This window comes from Xyrauchen texanus, chromosome 50 (assembly GCF_025860055.1).
Source record: "Xyrauchen texanus isolate HMW12.3.18 chromosome 50, RBS_HiC_50CHRs, whole genome shotgun sequence".
Classification (NCBI taxonomy): Eukaryota; Metazoa; Chordata; class Actinopteri; order Cypriniformes; family Catostomidae; genus Xyrauchen; species Xyrauchen texanus.
Window position 1 is genome coordinate 1,170,353 of NC_068325.1, and position 24,843 is coordinate 1,195,195.

Here is a 24,843-nt window from a genome sequence, read left to right on the forward strand (position 1 = left end):
GTAAGATTATTTTAAACATGCCCATATCGCTAATTGTATTTGATAAAACACACGTACAGTATAAATTGGGGTGAATGAACTGTTGAACATTTCTGCTAATGAATAGAGAAAATGTTCCCCTCTTGTGTGTCTGACCTGTTGTTACAGGTATGTTAGCCTGGATGTGAGGATGTATTATTAATTAATTTGTTAAAAGAGTGTTCCCCTTGTGTGTCTGACTCAGTCATTGGTCTGACCTGCCCTGTTAATGTTACAGGAATAAATGGTTACTGAGTAAACCTGCCAAGTCTTTTTTTATACAAGGACAGTTTTCATCTATAGTTGACTTGACCGCTACAGTGGCATAACAGATTAACAGCAGAGTATATCATTGTACTTGTAGTACAATGATATAAAAAGAGGGCCCCCTTTTAGGAGAATAATTTAATATAAATAATCAAATTCGTATCTGTAATTAGCTACAATAGCAAGTTCTGTGGTTGTCGATGAACTAATACATTTTCACATTCATTTTATTAATATAACAGATTCATTTATTCATGGATTTTGATTCCAGTGGCGGCTGCATAGGATTTTTTCCAATTTCCAATAACTCCAGAGCGTTGTAAAGTCCAAAAGTCAACATGTTTTGAAAAAGGATAGATGTAATAATTTCCAAAATTCACAACATGTTTTTATCTAACGAAATATTCCGCCTCAATCCATGTTTGTTGGCGTTTAGACTTTCGAAAACATTTTCACTGTGGTGAAAAACTTGCTGTAAACAAAGCGAGGCACGCACCTTCCGGGGCAGTCTAGCAGCTAATATATAATATATATAGGCCTATGTATTTATATAGTCTAGCACTATTATATATTACAAAAAAAGATCGTATTATGTAGGACTATCTGCGTTCGCTTGGCGCTCCATTTGATCCATATTATTCTATTTTATTCAACACATTTTTAGGGTGATGACGCCATAAAATATGACGACAGACATTAGAAGCTTCATTCTAAAACCTCAATAGAAGTAGTTCTAGAATTCCGGTAGTTCTCGTGTTAAATGCAAGTACAAGTCTATTGCTTGATTAGTGTCCTTTGGAAGATCAAAGCGTATCTCAGCCATGACAGTATTACAAATGTCATAGACAGTAATGTCTTTGTATTGAAGGCCAAGTTTAAAATATATCTCTATAAATTGTCTCAGACCCAAAGTAAAATAAAACCGGATTAAACTTGAAAGGCGGGACATGTTTACTTACATGCAATCCAGCTAAAATAGAGCTCTTGGCAGGATTTTGAGGGATCTCAATATTTTTTTTTAATGAAAAATTATCTCGTAATTCTGAGATAATTAAGTCGTTAATTCAGAAAAACAGAGCAAAAACCTTTTTTTCCATGAAAAATCATCTCGTAATTCTGAGATAATTAAGTCGTTAATTCAGAAAAACAGAGTAGATTTTTTTTCTCAAGTGAATGCAATACGCTTCCGTAGGACATAACACAATGCATACAAACATAATGTTGCATATGTGAGCACGCACAGACATATGCACCCTTTTGTGTTCTTGTATTGTTAAATGTGTCTAGACTTTGATTTATAGTGACTTCCACATCTACTTAAGCCCATATCTTATTTCATATATGGGATGTATTTGTTGTATGTATTTTATTAATTATAAATCTTAAACTCAATACTCTGTAATGTTTGTTTTAAATGTATAAGCCTAACCAGGGACAGGGGTTGCAAATTAGTCATGGCTAGAAACATGTATGCGTGGCATCTACTTTGTAGGCCTATTCTTTATAAAGCAATGTTCTATGCATTTGTCCCTGTCAAATAAACATTAAAATAAATACAAAATAAATAAAGAGGTGATGCCCCGAACAGACGCCGGTTTATTTGATCTTGACCGTCGACTGTGAGTGACGTCTCTTCCCAAGACAAACACGCCCCATAGCATAATCCCACCCTTGACCCTGATTGACAGGTTTCCGTGTAAGGCGTCAATGGAAATACTAAGGGAATTAGTATTCCATTTGAGTTTTGGCTGGCTACATACGCGACGCTGAGAAAGTGAAAAAGCATTGCTATTTAAATATGACAGGGCCAAAACTCTTAAGATATGGGAAACACAGTTGCAAACAGACTTTGCTTTTCCATTTGAAATTTGGCAGTCACTGAGCGTTCGCTTAAACGAAAATGCAAACGGTAATGCGCGATTTGCAATTGCGTTTGGATTATGTCACATTTTGTGCGTCCACAAATTGAAAACGCAATTGCAAATACAATTTGCAATTCCTTTTGAATAATGTCCGGAAAATCATTCCATAAATAATTACATCAGTATTGCCAATACTGATGCCTTTTAGATGGCTTGCTTTGATGTGTGAACTAAAATTGTGTCACAATTAAAAAAGATAGGAAGAGACTGGACATCCCTGTCTAACTCCACGGTTTAAGAAAAATCTGGGAGAGGTAGCATTACTTAACTTAATGGAGCTACCACTATTCACATACAGCATTTTGACCATATTACAAAAGGAGCCAAAGCCAATTCTGTGTAGCGCTTGAAACAAAAACTAATGTTCTAGTGTGTCAAACGCTTTACAGTAGTTCATAAAATGAAACTTTCTTTTTGGAGTAATGAGTAGTCTAATACATCGTGTCCTACTCGCTTTTCTGAAACGAGACAGGCTCGATGACGTATGCGGCAGACAAATGCGACCTCCGGAGGACGCATCCTTCCAAACGAGGCAGAGTTACGACCTTGCCAGTCCCTCAACCTTAATAGTATCTGATTTAAATCTCGTGAGAATTTAGCAGAACAACATGTCGTTACACAATAAGTACTACGTATAGTAACGTTAGTACATAGTAGTTAAAGACATCTAATATAGTGTGACACTTTAAGAACTTTTAGTCCACACTTTGTGAATACCACATTAGGAAAACTTTATTTTTTCTTGTTTTAAGTACAATATTATTGTACGTAAACACAGTTAAGCCAATACAGAACTTTGCAATTTTAATATAGCATTTTTCAATTACTTAATTTCAGCCTTTAATAGGACAGCTGAGAAAAATATTAACATTGTCTATAGGTACAATCTTGCCTCTAGCATTTGTCAGGTTCCATCCCGTTAACAGCATTCAGTCAACATGCTAGGGCATGCAGTTCTCTGCAGCTTATGACACCAGCTGGTGCAAAATAATTCTATATTTGCATACGGGAAACGCCATTGGACGGAATGTTCGGTGGGCGGTGTTTAGTTCGACGTACTAAAAGCATATCTTGAGCGCTAGCGTCCGTCCTTTAGAGAGTAGCACGTGTGGCTGAAACGTAATAGGTGCGCTGTTCTCTCATTTATCTGCTTTACCGCAAAAACAACGTGCAGTCATGGTGAAGCTAGCCAAGGTAAGATATCTGCCAATATTTCTAACATTATTTAAAACGTCTCTTCAAAAACAGAAAGACGTTAACAGTCGAAATATTCGCTCTAGAATGCTCGTCAGGCCTACACGCACAACGCATGCAGTTTGGTCATGCGGCTTTTATAGCGTTACAAATGTACGATCGCAGAGTACAAATTGGTCTTCATAGAGAATTGTAAACTACGGAATTGTATCTAAATATCAGTTGATGTTTCATGATTTAATAAATCTAAGATGGCCATGCTGCTTCATTTTTAGGCCTCAACTGTCACGCATGACGATTTAAAGCGATTTAAAAAAAGTCGATTTTAATTAAGCACATTTCATTTTGTATTTAAATCAGCCCAAGCCGATCGTTTTGATCTGTTCATTATTTTAGACTGTCGCGATTGTTCTTTATAACGAATTTATTTTGCCATGCGTGTTGTTTAGCCATGTAACTAGATGCTAAACACCTCCATTTTGACTTTGCAGAGTGCGAGCAGACATTTAAAATGTTTTGCATAAAGGTGCAGCGGGTTGTTGGTGAACGTAATTACTCGTTTTTGCATGAGGAAAGCGTTTTGGTATTCTGAAGTACTTAAATGCTGTATTCATTTGGTAGCATTAAGGTATTGCACGTGTAACGTGAAGCACACGTGGGTTAATCCACGCGGGGAGTTTTGCTCTTTAATCCTCGCGCTTTTCTAAAATGATCATCGCGAGGCCAACCGACATATTTTGACGTTTTAATGTAATTGACTACTATTGTAATACCTCAACCAGTCAATTATATTTGGTTTAGTAATATTAAACAAATTGGCCATGTTACGCTGTGCCAAGTACGTTCTTAAATATATTAACAAAAAGCTGAATGACTATCCAAATACATACAGTAAGATCTGAACAATTCTTCGTGAAAGGCAATAATTCTTTTAACCTAAATAAACCTTAAATAAGGGGTTTCCATTTGAGATGTATCCCCTAGCCCTATTCTTATTACTGTAATGCACTTTCTCGGTCTCTCCCTCAGATTTGACATGAATTACATGTAGTATTAATAACTTTGCTGGATACGTCCTTTTTTTTTTTTTTTTTTTTTTTTTGATTTTAACAGAATGTTAACCATGGTTTATGAAGATTTACTGACTGATGTTTATCAAATTTTTACCTTTTTTTTTTTTTTTTAAACTGCAAATCAATTCCAATTCAAAAAGTTAATTTGTTATACTGAATTTTTGCAGGCAGCCAGAAAAGCAGCACCTCCCAAGAAAAAGGCTCCTCCACCTCCTAAGGATCTGGAAGAGGAGGACAGTGAGGAGGACTGTGATGAGGAAGAGGTGAAGAGTCAACCATAGTAATACATATTTGTTTCTGTTTCACTTAAGATATTAAATAAGTTTTAAATTCTGCAGGCACCACCAGCCAAAGCTGTAACAAAAAAGAATGCAACAGTGAAAAATGGAAAAGCTGCTGCCAAACAGGAGAGTGATGATGAGGATGAAGAAGAATCTGGTAAGCAAAATTAGATTTCTGTATTATTAACATCCTTGGGGAAAAACCACTGCTCACACTTTATCATGGGTATTCAATTAAAGTTCCAAGAGATCCGATCTCTCCATTTCCTTCCCAGCAAAGGGCTGGAAAATAATCATTTAATTGTCAGTATGGTTATGACATTTTATACAGGGCTCCAGATTAGCTACTTTTACTAGGAGCAATGTAGCCCCTAACTTAAATTTAGGCGTGCACACCTTAAATCGACATGCAACGCTATTATTCACATTTTCCCCATTTTTAACTCCATTTCTGATATATCTTTGGTTATAAATACAGAAAGTACAATGCGCTTTTATTTTAGATCACGTTCACATTTTAACTGAAGCCCCTCCTGTCCTTTTTAAACACAAATTTATAATCCAGCGGGCAAACTCGTGAGCAATGTGAGGCGAATATTTTCTTCCCATTGTATGTGAACGCACTTAGCACACAATACTGGCTTCACGAGACGAGATTATATATATATATATATATGGGTGTTACCACTATTTTCATATCCATGCATGTATGTGACTGGTTTTTTATTTGACTTGGTTATGGGCGATACCACTATTTTCATTTTCGATCCGATACCAAGTACTTTTAGGCCAGTATTTTTATGAATTCTTTGGATAAAATTAGCAACTTGAATTATTACTTTTTTACTATACATTTATAGGCTTAAGCAGGAATGTATTAGGCTGCTTTGTTTTCCTTTTAAAAATTAGTTTGTATAAGCCACATATAAAACCTCAAAATTAACCATAGATGTTATATGGCTATTACTAAAACGAAGTTCAATATGGATAATAGAGTAATGCTGTAGCAAAACCATGGTTAATTGTATCGAAACCTTGGTTACTACCTAAATAAACAAAAGGTTTAAAAACATTGTTTCTACAGTCATGGTTAATACAATATTACTATTGGGTTTATTATGGGATGATCATCCATGGGTAGTTTTCATGAGGGTATGATTTATTAATGATTATCATAATCCTTATCAATGTTTTAACACATCTGAATTTAAAAAGCCAGTAAAAATGGTTACACAAGCACAGTATAGTACATGTCGTGTGTAGGTTTGTCATTACTTGGTGTGAATAACTCCAGATGCTGTTTTTCTGTCATTATCCCAGGAAAGCACTGTTCCCTTTTTGAACGAGCGCTATGACTGAAAGTGTGATCGCTGTCTGTTGGTGTATTTTAGCATTTCTGTGCGTCAAGATGAGCGGAAGAAAAACAGTTCAATGATATGAACGAATGCTCATTGTTCTTTTCCACTTTGAAGCTTATTAGATACATTAATATTCATGTTATCTAAATAATAATAATATCAGTAGTTTAAAAAAAAAAACTTCAGAATCTATATATTTGTGAGAATCGATATTCTTGATGCCACATCAGTATCGGAAGTATGGATGCTTCAGTATCGATCTGCCATCCCTAATTCGACTGAAAGTCACAAAATGCAAAACAATTCAGCTGCATTTTGAAATGTTTTAACTAATCATCTTGTAATGAATGTCACTTCAGTTCTACTTTCAGAGTATGAATTATCATATGCCGTAAAATCCGGCATGCAATATGCTAACACTGTAAAAGGTTCTGCCACAAACACAACTGACTGGCTTCTCTCCTGTATGATTTCACATGAGTCCAGGGCCGGTGCTGGCCAAATCGATGCCCTACGCAGAGTTCCTGTGTGGGGGGTTGCGTGACATGAGCGCGACGTGATCATCTATGTTCCGCAAATGCTTTCGGGTCCTTGAATAACATATACCGTGAGAGTAAGAGCTGTCGGTGGACTTTCTGGTGCCCTCCTATGGTAAGATGGTTCCACCCTAGGGCGTTGGTGCCCTATGCAGACTGCGTAGTCTGCTTATGGGGAGCGGCTGTACTGCATGAGTCTTCAGAACTGGTGGAATTTAGTTGAGTGCTGTAGGTGTCTTTGCATAGTGCTTGTGTTAGCCGCGGTGTACGGCACTATTTTCTTACAGTACTTGCATATTGTTTGTCATCACATTCTCTGCATTTATTGTTTCCACCGGATGCCCAAAACAATTTAAATGTGACGGGGGCATCTTCATTCATAATTTCACCCTCAAATTCCATTGTGCTGATATCGCAAGACAGCTTTTCACCTCGACGAGAAATATCGTCACGTTGTATTGTCGCGAGAACTCGTCACACCCCTAATCATTATCGATAAAGGTGTACCGTCTGTAAATGTTGAGTTTTATCGGCCAGCCCTACGATGAATCATAAAAGTAGATCTATGTAAATGTCAATATACAGGAACTCTTAACTAAAATGAATGAGGGGAGATAAATAAACTGACATTTATTCATTTTAATATCCTATATATATTTTTTGGAATGTGTTGAAACTTGACACCGTTTAGGTTTGTTCTGAAGAGCCACTTTAAAGTAAATGTAAATATTGTACTTTATGTCCAAATGATTGATGCCTGTCATGTAGAGCTGGGCGATATGGCCAAAGTTGTTATCACACTAATCTTTTTCATATTGTTCGATATCTGTATTTGTCACAATATACATTTACACATTGCACTTTCTTGACGGAAGAAAATATTAATTCTAAATTCAAAGTCTCTACAAAACTGCACAGGTAGTCCAGAGACGGCCAAAGCAGTGGGGTCTGCGGGATCTTTTACCAATTTTACCGTTTATCAATTGAAAATGAATGTTAAAAGATCATCTGCTTATTTTCTGAAGCATAGTGACAGCAGTCCAGTATTTGTTGGAATATTTTTACATTAAAATGACATTTATTTTTTTTAGATTCAGATATCAAAAGTATGTGGCATAAAAGCCCTTGTGACTGGAATGATGCTGAATGTGGGTTCAGGGGTAAACATTTGTATGTTTTCATTAAAGTGAGAGACTAGTCTACCAACTAGTAATTTTAGTCTTTCCTTGTCCATTCCAGACATCTAATACATTTTCCCAAAATTAGAACAGAAATTGATTTTGTTTATTATTGAAGGCTATATATTAGTGGTGTAACGGTTCATATTTCTCACGGTTTGATTTGTATCATGGTTTTAGGGTCACAGTTTTGGTATGGTATTTGTAATGGTAAGAAAAAATAATAAATATGTATGTGTTGTCAAAAATACCGGTACTCCGGTACCAAGTCGGTACTGAAACAAAAACATTTTTAGGATATCAGAATTTCTGCTGCAGAGTCTCAACTGAATCTTGTCGAAAAGAAAATTGGAAAAAGCCAGGTTTGGAAATTCTTTGTATTTTTTGTTAAAGTGTTGTTTAGTAACCTGTTTTTGCTTTGGTACCGAAAATGGTATCGAGTACTGTGAAATTTCAATGGTATTTGTACTGACTACTGAAATTTTGGTAGCGTGACAACACTAATATATATGTGTATGTCTTCACAAGTCTCTTCAAAACTTTGCAGGGATAAGGACTATGGGGGTGCCAGAGCAGCGTTATGAATATGAGCAGAGAAAATTGTGAATTGGTTTGGTTTGTACAGCTCCGTAGTTGAACCGTTGCTCACTTAAACTGTAGAAACGGTAATATGGGGGTAACCGTCGTCATGTGGTCCCGATGAAACTTAAGCCGCACCCTGGTTTGCTAATTGGCGACCACTGCTCTATTATAACAAGTCAGTTTAGTGCTGTTTGGAAAGGTCATCCAAAAATTGTAGTTCTAATTTACCCGCCCTCATGTGCGTGACTTCTGATGAACACAAATATTTTTAGAAGAATATTTCTGCTCTGTTGGTCTGTTCAATGCAAGTGAATGGTGGCCAGAATTTGTATGCTGTCTTTTTTTACACTTTGGTGATCCCATAAGACTCCAGTAGTTAAATGCAAAACTTTAAGCAATATTGTGTGTGAGAAACGGTTCAGTATTAAGTTGAACACATCTGGAATGGTAAATGTAACATTTACATTACAATGCCCAAATATTTGTCTGAATCTACTTGAATGGCCTTCATGTGGAGAAACAGGCTTTTTATCCCCTTAGTGGTGTAGTTATGTCATCTAACAGCAGGGGCTAACTGCCGGAACTAACTTGCCAAATCCTGACCACTTGGGTTTTTCTAATATAAAAGACAGATCATACAGTATGGCTTTAGCAAGTCTCTACTCTTTCCTGTAGAAGAAGAGGCTCCTCCACCAAAGAAGGCCACACCTGCTAAATCTACAGCTGCAAAAGCTGCAAACACTCCTTCCAAGGCAACTACCGCAAAGAAAGCAGCACCTGCAGAGGAATCCGACGATGATGGTACAAGACATTCACATTGTCAATCCAGCAATGCATATTTTAAGAAACTACTTGCGAAAATACAAAGTAATCAAGCCAATGAAACATACCGAACAGATCAATTTACGTAATTGCCCTGCATGTCTGTAAAGATGGTGATGTTGTCTCTGAGGAAGAGGCACCACCACCCAAGATGGCTGTATCTGCTGAGGAGTCTGATGACGATGATTGTACAAAAGTCAAATTGTACATCTAAAACTAGATTTGTGTCCTGGAGGACATGGCAATGGCGTTTTGGTTCTGTGTAAATGAAATGCTGCATCGATCTTCAGAGCATACAAGTACAAACCATTATGCAAATATTAGTGTCACCCCTTTCACTTGCTTTTTGAATGCTGAACATTCATTGTAATTCTGCATTCATGTAGTGTCAAATTACTGTAATTACAACATGACAACTCATGCTGTTAATGTCCTCAATCTGGGGAATTAACACATTTCTATGGCAGCCTTAAAACCCATCCATGTTGCTTTATTGTTGAAGCCTGAAAAAAAAAAAAAACATTTGTCACAAAATTAACTCTTAAATTAACCTATGTTCTAGCATATAATGTTTAAGAGCAAAGAAGGTGCTTCAGGTAACAGTGGCTAAAATAAAATGGCATATCAAACTATCTATTTAAACCACATTTAACTGTTGAGGCCACTAACCATAACATGTAAAGAACTAAAATAGCAGTGTCGTCTTTGATACAAAGTCAAGTGTAATGACTAAACCACTTGCTCATGGTAAAATCACTGTAATGGACAGACTCTGGCGCTATATTGCTGTTGCTACAGTTTTCTAAACTAAAGAAGAGGAAAACGTTATTTATCAGAGTAAACAAATCTTCCACCACAGAGGTTTAATAATTTTTACAGCAAATTAAAATGTGGCTCATCCTTTTTGTTTAACATTTGTCATTCATTTAATAAAACCAGTAGTCCAGTGGAATATCAAGTGCTTTCTTGCACTGGTCGTTTTTGGCATCTCTTGCCTTCATTATTAAAAATGTAAAATATTTCTGTGAAGTAGGGCTAAATGTCAAGCAAGCTACAAAATTTAGGCAGCAAATTAGTTTTGGAACTGTGTTTTTATTTTTATTTTTTATGTTACCCTATAGATGAAGAAGAGGCCCCACCTCCTAAAAAGGCAAAACCTGTGGCTAAAGCACCCACTGCCGAAGAGGAATCGGATGACGAGGATGATGGTTTGTGAAACGTTGTATTTGTCTTTCCTTTTCGAGATGCACATGTGATGAACCACGAGGGACTTAATACTGAAAGTATTTGATGACACTGTGGACCTGATGTTCGCATCTTTGCTTCTATAAGTATATTTTTTCAGCATACTCCAACTTTACCCTTGAGAATGTTAGTTGATCTAAATTTAGATTTGGTAAAAATGGTCTTAAACATGGGTTTTATTTTTTTACTATTCTAACCTGGTTTTTGCCATGAAAATAGTCATAGATGCTGGCATGGTGTTGAGAAACATTCAACTTAATTTGATTGGTTTCCACAGATTCAGAAGAAGAGGAAATGGACACGACACCTGCCCCTAAAGCCCCTGCCAAAAAGGCGGGAATGGTGAAGGCTAAGGAAGAATCGGAGGAAGATGATGATGAGGAGGAGGAGGAAGAAGGTATGACTGGTGGAATGGCTTTAGGTTTGTTCATATTAACAGAATAAGTCACAAAAGTGTGTTTTACTTGTCCTCAACTTTCTCTTCTTTTTTTTTTTGTGTTGTAAAGTATATCCCGTCCCCTTTTTCCCATATAATTAAAACAAATGGGGTACCGAAGAACTAACAAAATGTCATGCGATCTAGACTTCAACGGTCGCACTCAGCCACATATCATAACAAATGCATATCCATAGTAATTCTGTCTTCAATTTTTTTCTTTGCGTTCTCCTACACCAGTGGTTCCCAAAATATTTACAGTGCTGTGCCCCTCCAAACATTAAACACCCTTTTGAGTACCTCTTAATACCATAAGTAATAAACAAATAAAACATGTTTGATATTGGTAGTTGCTTTGTTTTGTACGTGTTATATTTGTCACATGCATATTGAAGAAATGGTTTACCGATTAATGATGGGTGTGCTAAATATGACATAACTGTATAACTTGCAGGCTCCACTCATTTAAACTTGATGCTACACATTCAGTCACATTAAAGGGTAACTAAACCCTTAGTTGTCTGACTCCACCCACTAGCAATATTTGAAAAATGCTGGAAAAGTGGGCAGACACCAGCGGGGATGGAGGGGACAAAACGAGGGCTGGGCTGAGCGGGGGGGCGTTTACCTGAGACCCGTAGTGACTGATTAATTGACAGCTGCTGTCAGACTTTAAAATGGAGAGTGACTGGAGTGGTAATTTTCTCCAGGAGTATTACTATTATGTTATTATTCCTCACACGGTCGCAAGACGACATGTACATGAATCTGATGAGTTTTATCGAGTTGATGTCAATAGCGCGCGCTCTGTAGACATATTCATATTTTGCCGCTATGTGAAAAAATCCAGCAAATGCGCCGGCGCCTTTGTCTACCCCAGAGGATTAACTTTAGCCTAACCATAAATTGTGATTCAAATATATATGATCACTCACCTCAAGACGCCGCTGCGGTGGTGGAGTCCATGCAGGAGGAGCAGCGTTTGGCAATGCGTCGATTTTCAGCGCGAGCTGTTTGGAGAAGCCCATTTCCACCTCCATTGCGTTGGAGAAGCAATCCCGCGTAAAATGCAGTTTGCACACTCCTACAGCTCTAGGCGGGAACTCGCGGTCTTCCAGGCCAAGGACATGCAACCACTGACGCCTAATTTCCAAGTCTGCTGGAAAGCTATACAGTCCAGCAGTGCTGTTGCAACCAGCAACACTACACCTACGTACCATCCTGACCACTGTACTAAATACAGATAATCTACGCTAACTTGAAGCTATCCTAACTGACACAATACTATGCTACTAACTATGCTTCTAACAATACTACACTAACAAATATGCTAATTAACTACCTAGACTACACTAATCTAAATAACTATATAAATGCTATGCTAAATAGATGCTAAAATACTCTATCCTGATCGTTTTCAATACTCTCAATTCCAACTCCTGACTCGCTACAGTGGTTTTGACGAAACGAGATGGTTTTTATACTGCCATGGGCGTGGTAGCTCGTACCAAGGGCGTGGTGAGCTGGAACCTGCTTACGTCAGCTGTCACCGCAAACAGCCAATAGGAAAATTCAACTGCAGTAGCCACCGTTCAACCTGAAGAGGGCAGCACTCAGACGTTTTTACACCATATATTGTAGAATTAAAACACTTTATACACCTGTCAAACAAATATACACAAAAAATTACTTGAATCAATGACCAGTACTAATAAAGCCCCATTCTTACAGATCATTAACTAAAAAAAAGTTGGTTTAGGGTTTGGGTACCCTTTAAACACGAACCAGTGACCAAAATTGGCACTCCTTTATCTAGTCAGTTTAGGAGCTTTCAGATAATTACTTTTTGGCTTGTTACAGCTAATTACATGGCAGACAAGTTTTGTGGAACATTGTTTTATGGTGCTTTCTTTTTATATATAAAAAAAAAACATTTATTTTGGTTTAAAACTGAATAACGTTGAGTCGATGGCAGAATTTTTGGATTAAGTATTTCCAATAAAATGCTGCAATGCATTTGTGCAATCACATTTGAATTTGTTCATAATTCCCATGGTGCTTGTTTTTCAGAAGAACCCACAACTCCAGTAAAAAGGAAAGCTGAAGCAAAAAAAGAAAAGGGAACCCCTCCTGCAAAGAAAGCTAAAACGGAAGGAGAAGGTGAGACCTACAATTCTACGAATTGGAATTCTTTGGGGCACTTAACCATTAAATGATGATCAACAAGGGACTTAATACTGATTCATGTGATGTCACCTTTTTCAGTTCTGATTGTTTTATAAATAAAGCTTTTATATTTTATGGTCTTGTTAGGGTTAACTTTTGGTTTTGGTTTTTCAGGCTTCAGTCTCTTCATGGGCAACTTGAACCCTAATAAAGACTTTGATGAAATCAAATCAGCAATCACAAAGTTCTTCTCAAAGGAGGACCTTGAAATTCAGGATGTGCGTCTTGGTGGATCCAAGTAAGGACAAATGCAAAGGCTCCTTTTAGTGTGTGTGTATTATATATATATATATATATATATTACTATTGGTGTTACAGTTGTGCTGAGGTCTTGTTGAACATTAAATCAAAACTATCCTGGTCTTGTTGGTGAACAATATTTTAAACAAAGAGTTTGTCTTTGTAGTCTTAAATGTATTGCAATTGGGATTCATGAAGATACAATGGAGGTTGCATTTGACCTTCAAGTGTTTGCTTCATTCTGATATGGAATGGCCACTTCACCTTCGTCAATTCCTGATGGATAAATTTAGGGATGGGCACGAGTACTCTGACGTGGCAGCAATAATCGATCATGAAAACGATGAGCGATGGTGATGACGTATGTGACATTTCACTATGAAATTCAGTCACAATTACCTGACAAGTAAACGAACGTGTCAAAGAGGGAGCTTATTTTAAATTTTGAAATTGTCAATTCACTCATTTAAAAATGTTCATGTACCGCTCAAAACCACAACGTAATCAGACACGTCTCATTGCAACCAAACTGATACGACACTGAAATGCTATCGTTACGGTAATCGAAGTGTAAGGTTTTGAACACCTGTCTCTGCTAAACTTTGCTAAACACGTTTTTATCAGTTAATGTAGGGCTGCACAAATAATCGTCTGCGATTTATTAGCTAGCAAACCGAAGGTGTCAGGTAAAGTTGCAAATTGTTCAATATCTTTATGGACTATGGATGATAGACCAAATCGCAAGCTCTTTCCTGGTCAGTTTTCACCTCGCCTGACCAAACACTTTCGCCCGTTTCACACATACTCCGTATGCGGTGCGTATTTTATTTTTTTTTCCGTACCCATGTTAACAGGTTAGAGCTTTTACACTGCACGCAGATGCAGTCTGTCAATCCGTTCCAGTTGCGGTGCGTATACAGCAGTGCAGCGATTGTTTACGGACAGAGTCCATTTTTGCTGTGCTGCACCGCACTGAATTAAAGTGGCAGCGCATTGTTCACATTAAAGTAGACATAGATTGACAAAAAAACGTAATTTTATCATATACATATAATTTCAGTTAATGTGTTCTACAGTTACTAAATTACAGGGTCAAGAAAAACAAAAAAGTATGATTATAGTCCCAAAAGTTGCAAAATGCCATCATATGTTTTTTTTTTTTTTACCCTAAAGACAGTGAACCCAAATGCGTCTCATTCTTATTAACAACAGATATAATGCGATAGCTTTTCTTCTGTCAACAACTCGAACTACATGTAAAACAAAGAATCACAATGATTAAAATGAATTTTCATACTGTTTCAATGCCTTAAACAATCTCAAAGTTAACGTTTGGGTTTAAAAAAAACTGCAAAACGCAGCATATGTGAAGGCACTATAGCGCGTGCTGCTCCTGTACCGTATACGCACCGCATACGGAGTATGTGCGAAACGGGCGTTTCTCTTGAGCATGTGATGAAATACAGAACCGCACTGCAGATGTTTACGAGTCTCCTATGTGCGGCGCACGAGGATAATGATAGTGTTCTGTTCTCGATGCATATGAAAATAATTCCATCTTGTGTTTTAATGTACATTTTATGCAGTTTGGTTTGCATGTCGCTAGTGCTCCGCATTTACCTCAGTTCCTCATTTTCCTAATAATCCAAATATATTTGGTCATAGGTGTGTAACAAATCTAAAGTAACACCAAGGCACCAGGGTTGTGTGGAGTGAGGAAGAGATGAAAGCATTTCTCTATGTATGGATGGAGCACAAAACGCCACGGTCACCTCTGCTCACTGGTAACGCACAGAAATGCTGTCTTAATTCAAAAAAGGCTTGATGAAATAATTACGCTTCCTTCAAAATAGATGCTTGGGACTGTATAGCAATTCTTACAGAAATATTTTAATATTAGCCTATATATTACTGTAGGGTATGGAGAAATAATTAATTTAAAGAACTACTGAGAGCTACTGTTTAATGTAATCTTTGACCTTGATTCTAAAAGAACAAAAAAAAACTTAAGCAGTGGCAACAGAATTTGTGCAGCCCTGTAATTAAAGTTTTCCAATAAAAATAATCTTGATTAAAGTTATTTTAAAATTGAGCAAAATGGTTATAATCTTCGTTATTGTGCAGCCCTAATTAAATGTAAAAACTTCATTAACGAGTCAATGTTTGTCACTGTCTGTACTGCTGTGGCCAAAAGTATTGGCAGTGACACAAATGTTTTCTCTTGCAGTTGCAGTTGTTGTTTCACATTGTTTCTAGATTATTGTGCAGAGTGATCAGATGCATTTTAAATAATTGCAAAAAGCTTCATTGGCCAAAAAAATTATCAAAAAGGAAGTTATTTGTTTTATTTTTTATTTTTACCCTGGCACAAAATGACCAGCTTACGTTTCACTAATCATATCAGCAGCACCTAGGAAAGTGTGAATGAGTACTAGTCAGGTGAAATTGCACTATCATTCTGATTGGCTTAGAAGAGCAGACTGATTGCTATAAAATGAGGGAAGAATTGCTTCCAATCATTGTGGTGTTTTAGCAATGTTACCTCCAAAGAAAGTCGTGCAGCATCACTTTGCAGCAATTTCCTTGCACATGAGGCCATTTTGATGCAAAGTATATTGCACCTGAAAGAACTATTTACCGGATAATCAAGAACTTCAAGGAGAGAGGTTCAACTGCAGTGAAGGCTTCAGGACGTTCCATAGTGTCCAACAGGCGCCAAGACTCTCTCCTCCCTGAGGAGTCAGCTATGGAATTGTCTCCACCAGTGCAGAGCTTGCTCAATATTAGCAGCAGGTTGGTGTGAGTGCATCTGCATGCACAGTGAGGCAAAGACTTGGACAATGGCCTGGTGTCAAGAAGGGCAGCAAAAAAAGTCACTTCTCCAAGAAAAACATCAAGGACTGACTGAAATTCTGCAGGAAGTACAAGGATTGGACAGCAAAAGACTAGTGCAAAGATATTTTCTCTGAAGCCAAACGGTGGGAAGGGGGGACATCTGGAAAATCTATAGTCTGGAGAAGAAAAGGTGAACCATACCATGAGTCCTGTGTCGTGCCAACAGTGAAGTATCCGGAGACCATCCATGTGTGGGGTTGCTTTTCATCCAAGGGAGTGGGCTCTCTCTCAATTTTGTCCAAAAACACTGCCATAAAGAATGATTTAAAAACGTCCTGCAAGAGCAACTTCTCCCAAAAACCCAGGAGCAATTTGGGGATCCATGCATTTTCCTGCATGGAGCACCATGTCACAAGGCAAGAGTAATGAAGTGGCGGCTCGAAGATCATTACATTGAAATTTTAGATCTGTGGCCAGGCAACTCCCCAGATCTTAATCCCACAGAGAACCTGTGGTTAAAAAGGTGGACAAGCAGAAGCCCACAAATTGATCAACTCTTGAGCACTAATAAGGCAAGAATGCCTAATCCAACTGAGATTTTGAAAATGGACTGTTTAGATGGTTACTAAAAAAACAGGTGCACTCTTACTAAAATTACTATGGTAACCTGAAAGAAGAACAGACGGATGCACATTGTGCACATTCTTTAATTGAGTGACAGCAAATCTTGATGCATTATATTTTTACTACGCAATCTTTTGTACATTTTTGTATCATTTTATAACAGCCTATAATAACGCTACACTGGAACAATATGCAATGACATTTGTCAGGTGTTATTATATATATATATATATAATTAGTCATGTACATGTAGTAGAGTACTCAAGAAGACAAAATGACCCAAATGCCCATCCCTAGATAAAATCAAGCTATGCTCTAAATTGTTTACATCTGTAAAGATATTCAACAAAATGTGTTGCCAATGTAATTTCTTGTTGACTTATTCAAGAGCTGATAAATGTTAAGACAGTGGCTACATCTTGTTTTGGTAGGAAGTTTGGCTACGTTGACTTTGCAACAGAAGAAGAGTTGCAGAAGGCTTTAGCACTTGACGGTAATAAGTTGATGGGCCAACCACTGAAACTCGACCGAGCCAAGAGCAAAGAGAACTCTCAGGAAAACAAGAAAGGTAATTGGAGTGATTGAATTTCCATTTTAAACATAAATCCAGCCATGTCCAGAAATGATGAAAGCTTCTTACCTTCCTGAACTCTCGTGTGGGTTTAAAGATAGTCAAGTGCTGATCTGGAGCGATCGACATGTGGTATGTAATACTTTAAGCTAGCATATGTCAACGTAATTTTTTATTTTTTTCCCTTAGAGAGAGATTCACGCACTTTGTTTGTAAAGAACCTTCCATACTCCATAACACAAGATGAATTGAAGGATGTCTTTGAGCAGGCTATCGATATCAGAATTCCAATGGGCAACACTGGTTCAAGCAGAGGGTAAGGACAAGCCATTACTGTTTGCGACATCTGTGTTTAAAATAAAAACTTGGCTGACATCCTTTTTTGGCACAGAATTGCCTACCTAGAGTTCCAGACTGAGGCTATTGCTGAGAAGATGTTGGAAGAAACACAAGGGGCAGATGTTCAGGGACGTGCAATCATCATTGATTTCACAGGAGAAAAAAGTCGTCAGGGCAGCAGAGCATCAGGTAAGTTGCTTGATAGACAATTGTGGCTGGCGTTAAATATATAAAGCCAAACACAAACAAACTGGGAGCCAAAAGTTTGGAATGTACAGATTTTGCTCTTATGGAAAGAAATTGTGATCCGTTGATCTTTGGTGTCTAAATGTACCAATGTATAGTCTGGACATTAATAACGTGAAAAATTACTAATAAAATTTGAAAACTTCAGAACTTGAACTACAAAGTTCTCCTCATAAAATCCTCCACGTGCAGCAATTTTGCAGATCATTTGCATTCTAGGTGTCGGTTTGTCCAGATACTCTGGTGATGTATCACCTCACACTTCCTGTAGCACATACCATAGATGTTGCCATCTTGTCGGGCTAATCTCATGCACTTTACGTTGTAGCTGATCCCACAAAAGCTCAATGGGGTTAAGATCATAACACACTTTTCCAATTATCTGTTGTCCAATGTCTTTGTTTCTTTGCCCACTCAAACCTTTTTGTATATCTGTTTCAAAAGTGGCTTTCTTTGCAATTCTTCCCATAAGGCCTGCACCCCTGAGTCCTCTTTACTGTTGAACATGAAACTGGTGTTGAGCGGGTAGAATTCAATGAAGCTGTCAGCTGAGGTCATGTAAGGCGTCTATTTCTCAAACTAGAGACTCTGATGTACTTATCCTCTTGTTTAGTTGTACATCTGGTCTTCCACATCTCTTTCTGTCCTTGTTAGAGTCGGTTGTCCTTTGTCTTTGAAGACTGTAGTGTACACCTTTTGAAATCTTCTGAAACGGCAAAATCTGTACATTTTTCCTAACTTTTGGCCTATATATATATATATATATAGTGAGGAAAATAAGTATTTGAACACCCTGCTATTTTGCAAGTTCTCCCACTTAGAAATCATGGAGGGGTCTGAAACTGTCATCGTAGGTGCATGTCCACTGTGAGAGACATAATCTTAAAAAAAAAAAATCCAGAAATCACAATGTATGATTTTTTTAACTATTTATTTGTATGATACAGCTGCAAATAAGTATTTGAACACCTGAGAAAATCAATGTTAATATTTGGTACAGTAGCCTTTGTTTGCAATTACAGAGGTCAAACGTTTCCTGTAGTTTTTCACCAGGTTTGCACACACTGCAGGAGGGATTTTGGCCCACTCCTCCACCCAGATCTTCTCTAGATCAGTCAGGTTTCTGGGCTGTCGCTGAGAAACACGGAGTTTGAGCTCCCTCCAAAGATTCTCTATTGGGTTTAGGTCTGGAGACTGGCTAGGCCACGCCAGAACCTTGATATGCTTCTTACAGAGCCACTCCTTGGTTATCCTGGCAGTGTGCTTCGGGTCATTGTCATGTTGGAAGACCCAGCCTCGACCCATCTTCAATGCTCTAACTGAGGGAAGGAGGTTGTTCCCCAAAATCTCGCAATACATGGCCCCAGTCATCCTCTCCTTAATACAGTGCAGTCAGCCCTGTCCCATGTGCAGAAAAACACCCCCAAAGCATGATGCTACCACCCCCATGCTTCACAGTAGGGATGGTGTTCTTGGGATGGTACTCATCATTCTTCTTCCTCCAAACACGGTTAGTGGAATTATGACCAAAAAGTTCTATTTTGGTCTCATCTGACCACATGACTTTCTCCCATGACTCCTCTGGATCATCCAAATGGTCATTGGCAAACTTAAGACGGGCCTTGACATGTGCTGGTTTAAGCAGAGGAACCTTCCGTGCCATGCATGATTTCAAACCATGACGTCTTAGTGTATTACCAACAGTAACCTTGGAAACGGTGGTCCCAGCTCTTTTCAGGTCATTGACCAGCTCCTCCCGTGTAGTTCTGGGCTGATTTCTCACCTTTCTTAGGATCATTGAGACCCCACGAGGTGAGATCTTGCATGGAGCCCCAGTCCGAGGGAGATTGACAGTCATGTTTAGCTTCCATTTTCTAATGATTGCTCCAACAGTGGACCTTTTTTCACCAAGCTGCTTGGTAATTTCCCGTAGCCCTTTCCAGCCTTGTGGAGGTGTACAATTTTGTCTCTAGTGTCTTTGGACAGCTCTTTGGTCTTGGCCATGTTAGTAGTTGGATTCTTACTGATTGTATGGGGTGGACAGGTGTCTTTATGCAGCTAACGACCTCAAACAGGTGCATCTAATTTAGGATAATAAATGGAGTGGAGGAGGACATTTTAAAGGCAGACTAACAGGTCTTTGAGGGTCAGAATTCTAGCTGATAGACAGGTGTTCAAATACTTATTTGCAGCTGTATCATACAAATAAATAGTTAAAAAAATCATACATTGTGATTTCTGGATTTTTTTTTAATATTATGTCTCTCACAGTGGACATGCACCTACGATGGCAATTTCAGACCCCTCCATGATTTCCAAGTGGGAGAACTTGCAAAATAGCAGGGTGTTCAAATACTTATTTTCCTCTCTCTCTATACACATGCATGCATGCTTTTAAATTTGATGTATTTAGCATGTATGCCAACTAGAGGTCTGCACGGACCTTAATGAAACCTGAGACTGTGTGGCCCTACCCAGCCCAAAAAATAGTCTGATTTTAAGACTGACCTGAAATTGCTTACTGTCTAATTTCTTCTAGCATGTACTGTTGCAATAGGCTGTATTTTATGTAAGCATATAGGCAACATTCGTAACAGTACTGAAACCATAAACACTGTTTTAACAAGGTACGGCAGCCACTTGGTACACTAGAGCCGAAGGGAGAGGGGAAAAAAAAGGGAAAAATTGCCTTGCCGTTTATGCACGAACTTGGTGCATAACAATCTGGAATAATATGAAACTATGCAACAGTCATCTCTATGCAGCCTGAACTTGTTCAGAATGTTGAATCTTTGTGACCGCTGTGCTAAAAAATAATCTAGCCATAGCGCAAAGAAATAAACTGACCCGAATAGAGACCTGAATCCCAGTTCTCTGGTTCCCTGGTTCCCATTGTGGTCAGTTTGCAGACCTCAATGCCAACTGCTCTCTTGTATTTCCCACTGTTTAGCTGGTGGTTCAAGCAAAATCCTTGTGGTAAACAATCTAGCATTCAGTGCAAGTGAGGAATCTCTCCAGAGTGTGTTTGAGAAAGCTGTGGCTGTCAGAATACCACAGAGCAATGGCAGGGCAAAGGGGTGAGTAAAATTGTACCACTGTGTATGCAAAGTGTTTGGGTTGTATTGATTTGAAATTTTGGTATGGAAGTGATCTTAATTTCCTCCCTCTCATTCCAGGTTTGCATTTGTGGAGTTTGAGAGTGTGGAGGATGCCAAGGAAGCACTGGAGTCATGTAACAACACGGAGGTTGAAGGTAGAACTATCCGACTGGAGTTCAGTCAGAGCAGAGAAGACCGAGGAGGAAGAGGAAACTCTGGTGTGCACAATTAGACTTTCTCAATTGAAGCATTTTCAGTCCTAGTTTGGCCTTTGCTCTAGCTTATAGATTCAGTCTTCTATATCAATAAACAATATTATCAGCGTTCCCATGGTCATGGAAAACCTGGAAAATCTGTATTTTAAAATTGTGTTCCAGGAAAATCTCAATTGTCATGGAAATTTCTGTAGTGAATTTCTAGTTTTTCTCTGCACTACACAAGAAGAAATGTTTGAGTAAAACTTGCTTTTAAGCCATCATTGTCTGAATTGAGAACCATTTGAGTCAGTTCTTTTCAATGAATTAGACTAATCTGTATCCAATTTTAACATTTTGAAACTAAATCGATGATTAATTAAAAAAAGGTGTATAAAGTCAAACACCTGGACAAATAGGCTGGAAACCCTTTTTATGTATCATATTTTCTGAAAAATCAGATGCGACTAATTCTTACATTGATGTCGGCTGGTTAAATGCGTTCTCAAACACACGTATTTGCATATAGATAACCTCAGTCATGGGCCAAGTTACCACTGCTGCTGAATGTGGCCTAAATCTAATTTTCATCTTTAACAGATCTGTTAATTCGATGTCTGTTTGAACAGCCAAAAGCGCTTTAAAACTGACATTTTCAAGTCTAATCTGGGCCACATATGTGGAAATGGGTGCATATCAGATTTTTTTTCTGATGTGCTTTCAGCGTGAATGGCCAGGTCAGTGTGGTGTGATTTGAGAGCGTGTGAGCTTATGCGGTCATTTAGGAAACTTGAAGTCTAAATGAAAATCCAGTCAAATCCCGATATTGTGTGACTTTAAATTGCAAAAGACATGGCAAATATATGTTGGGAATTTTCAATATTGCCCAGCCCTAATCTCGGTCATCGCTAATTGCCTTTCCTCTTGCAGGAGCTACAAAAACCCTATTTGTAAAAGGTTTGTCCGAAGACACCACAGATCAGATGCTGAAAGACTCATTTGAGGGCTCAGTTGCTGCCAGAATCGCCACAGACAGAGAAACTGGATCATCGAAAGGGTAGGGTTTTCCCATTTCTCATGAGCTCCATTTCAAATTCATTTACACTGGGTGCCTTCACTGTAGTGAGGATGTACCAATGTCTGATGTGAGATTTGAATTCTCTCCATTACATAAATTTATGCAAGTATATACTTATAGAAGTATGATTTATTCACTGATACGGTTTCCTTTTAGATTCGGTTTTGTAGACTTTGACAGTGAAGAAGACTGCAAGGCCGCCAAAGAAGCCATGGATGATAGCGAGATCGATGGAAACAAGGTGACACTGGACTACGCCAAGCCCAAGGGTGAGGGAGGCCGAGGAGGTGGCAGGGGTGGTTTTGGCGGCAGAGGAGGCGGGCGGGGTGGTTTTGGTGGCAGAGGCGGTGGACGGGGTGGTTTCGGTGGACGAGGGGGTGGACGAGGAGGTGGCTTCAGAGGAGGAAGAGGAGGTCGAGGTAAGAGTCAACCAAGTTGTCATTTGATAAAACTTGTATGTAGCATAATCCAAAACACAAGTCTTAATATAATGTATTTTAACTAACTTGGAATACATTTAATTTTTTTCTCCAGGAGGACGAGGTGGATTTGGTGACAGGCCACAAGGAAAGAGAATGAAGTTTAATGATTAAATCGGTTGTTATTGAATGTAACGTTTTCATTGCTTAAATCTATTTTGCCAGAGCGTTTCTAGGACATTCCAGAAAGTGTTAGTAATCTATAACTGTACAGTGACCCCTGACCCTTTTGCTCCCTCCTTACTGTTTTGAGACATGTCCCCATCTTTTCTTCTGAAAAGGGGAGTGTCAATTAAATAAATGTGAATGTTGTAATTATGCTCTGCTGGTTTATGTAAAAGTTGTACATGCAACTTTCTTTTATTAGTGTTTCTCTTTCCCCATGAGTTTATTTAATTTCACCTCTTTCTTTTAAGTTTGCTTTAGGTGAAGTTTAATGTGCAGTACCTTTTTAAAGTGCTAAGCATATTGTAATGAATACATTAAATTGACTCCTATTTAGAAATCTATATGAAATATTTGAATGGATTGAGGACGAAGATGCCAGGAAATTCTTCCATCTGAAGATAATGTCTAGTATGTAAAGTAAATTTGGCTTGTGTGACTTTACTGTTTCCAGTTCAAATTTTTCATGACATGTAAAAAATATTGTACCATTTTGATTAAACAGTTTTTAAACTACTTGGTTTGTATTCATTTGCTATTTATTTGACTGTTTAAAAAATGTATATATATATAAGCCTCATCCATGTGTGTGTGTGTGTGTGTGTGTGTGTGTAAGAATTCTATGTAGGTCTTAAGAAGGCAAGGTGGAATTTCTTTTCTAAGTAGTTTTGTATTGGGTTCCCTCATGATAAATTTACCATGGTTTTACTAAAACATTTTAACCTTTATTTGTAGCAAGACCACATGAATACAGGAAAACAAACTGGTAGTATTTTTTTGCATTTTACTATTAAGATATAGAAATCGTAAGATTAATCGAATTTTTTTTTTATACTTTTCCTACTACAGTCATGGGTAAAACAATATTACTACAGAAATGTTTTCCACCAAAAACGGGTTATGTCTACCAAATGAATAAATGTACTGTATGTGTATGTATAACAGAAGTGGTCTTGATTGCCAATTTCATTAATAACCAATATAATTTTGATATAGCCTATAATATTTTAACAATTGAGAATGAGACAAACTTGCTGTCATTAAACATTTACTGAACATTTGCTTAGAACCGTTTTCTTTTTTAGATTTTTGTGACAGATGTGGGTAAATTTTTTTGTTAGTGACGTATCGGGGTGTTAACCAATGATCTATATATATATATATATATATATAGACAGGTCAGTGGTGTTAACCTTTCTTTAAATCCGCAAAACTGGTTGTAATCTCCAAATGACCAAATATGGTATTATTTTTCACCTTATTTTAGGTGTAAACCTAAAATTTATACCTAAAATAAGGTATAAACCTAAAATAAGATGACATCCAGAGTGTCAGTGTGGTATAGTTCGTTTTGGCGCATTCAATATTGCCTCGCACCCGCTGGACTGCATCAACTGGTACATTTCTGACCGAGAAACGAATAGGATTGAGTTCGACGCATGCGCACTACAACTGCTTTGTGACTCTTGTTACAGTCAATGGCTAGCGCATGTGTAGACGATGCGCACAGACGTGGACCGTGTGCTTGAGTCAAGAAAAGCTTCACCACACGGCTGTGATTATGACGTAATTTGTGTCAGACATACTGTACGCGGAGGTATCCGCACCGCGCACACCCAAAGTATACTTTGGCCTTCACTGTCAAATACCTACCATAGAAATGATATTGACGTTAACGTTAGATGAGTCATTCTGTGAAACGGGTGCAATTTGGGTCCGCAACGTTTGATGAGATGCATAAGGTACAGAAAATGTCCCAAAGTGTGTTTCCAAACTTAAAGTTATCCAATCAAGTGTTCTTGTTAACATGATATATGATAAAAAATACTATTCTTA

The 24,843-nt window shown here is 38.0% G+C and overlaps 1 protein-coding gene and 1 non-coding gene across 4 annotated transcripts; both read left to right on the forward strand.

Moving 5' to 3' along the window:
- The first annotated feature begins 3,267 nt into the window (after window positions 1–3,267).
- Window positions 3,268–23,518, forward strand: LOC127641249 (nucleolin-like). 3 transcript variants are annotated; one of them, XM_052124089.1, is made up of 18 exons: window positions 3,268–3,401; window positions 4,642–4,737; window positions 4,813–4,912; window positions 7,090–7,101; window positions 9,085–9,210; window positions 9,342–9,388; window positions 10,364–10,439; window positions 10,754–10,873; window positions 12,983–13,072; window positions 13,253–13,376; window positions 17,269–17,405; window positions 17,598–17,724; window positions 17,800–17,936; window positions 20,944–21,070; window positions 21,170–21,309; window positions 22,216–22,342; window positions 22,520–22,782; window positions 22,898–23,518. In XM_052124089.1, exons 1-18 carry the CDS (start codon window positions 3,384–3,386, stop codon window positions 22,954–22,956), a joined length of 1,926 nt encoding a protein of 641 aa, XP_051980049.1. In that variant the 5' UTR covers window positions 3,268–3,383; the 3' UTR covers window positions 22,957–23,518. The 3 variants fall into 3 exon arrangements, with proteins under 3 accessions (XP_051980049.1, XP_051980048.1, XP_051980047.1); XM_052124088.1 differs by lacking the exons at window positions 3,268–3,401; window positions 4,642–4,737; window positions 4,813–4,912; ... (1 more) ...; window positions 9,085–9,210; window positions 9,342–9,388 and having other exon boundaries at window positions 10,256–10,439; window positions 22,520–22,650; window positions 22,681–22,782; XM_052124087.1 differs by lacking the exons at window positions 3,268–3,401; window positions 4,642–4,737; window positions 4,813–4,912; ... (1 more) ...; window positions 9,085–9,210; window positions 9,342–9,388 and having other exon boundaries at window positions 10,256–10,439; window positions 12,986–13,072.
- LOC127641520 (small nucleolar RNA SNORD82) lies at window positions 13,123–13,184 on the forward strand. Its single transcript, XR_007970174.1, has one exon. It is a non-coding gene; the product is annotated as a small nucleolar RNA SNORD82 (small nucleolar RNA).
- Window positions 23,519–24,843: the final 1,325 nt, after the last annotated feature.

Coding starts and splice junctions, on each gene's coding strand:
- LOC127641249 (XM_052124089.1), top strand. Junction 10,874..12,982: donor TGAGGAGGAGGAGGAAGAAG/GTATGACTGGTG, acceptor CTTGTTTTTCAG/AAGAACCCACAACTCCAGTA. Junction 21,071..21,169: donor AGCAATGGCAGGGCAAAGGG/GTGAGTAAAATT, acceptor CTCTCATTCCAG/GTTTGCATTTGTGGAGTTTG.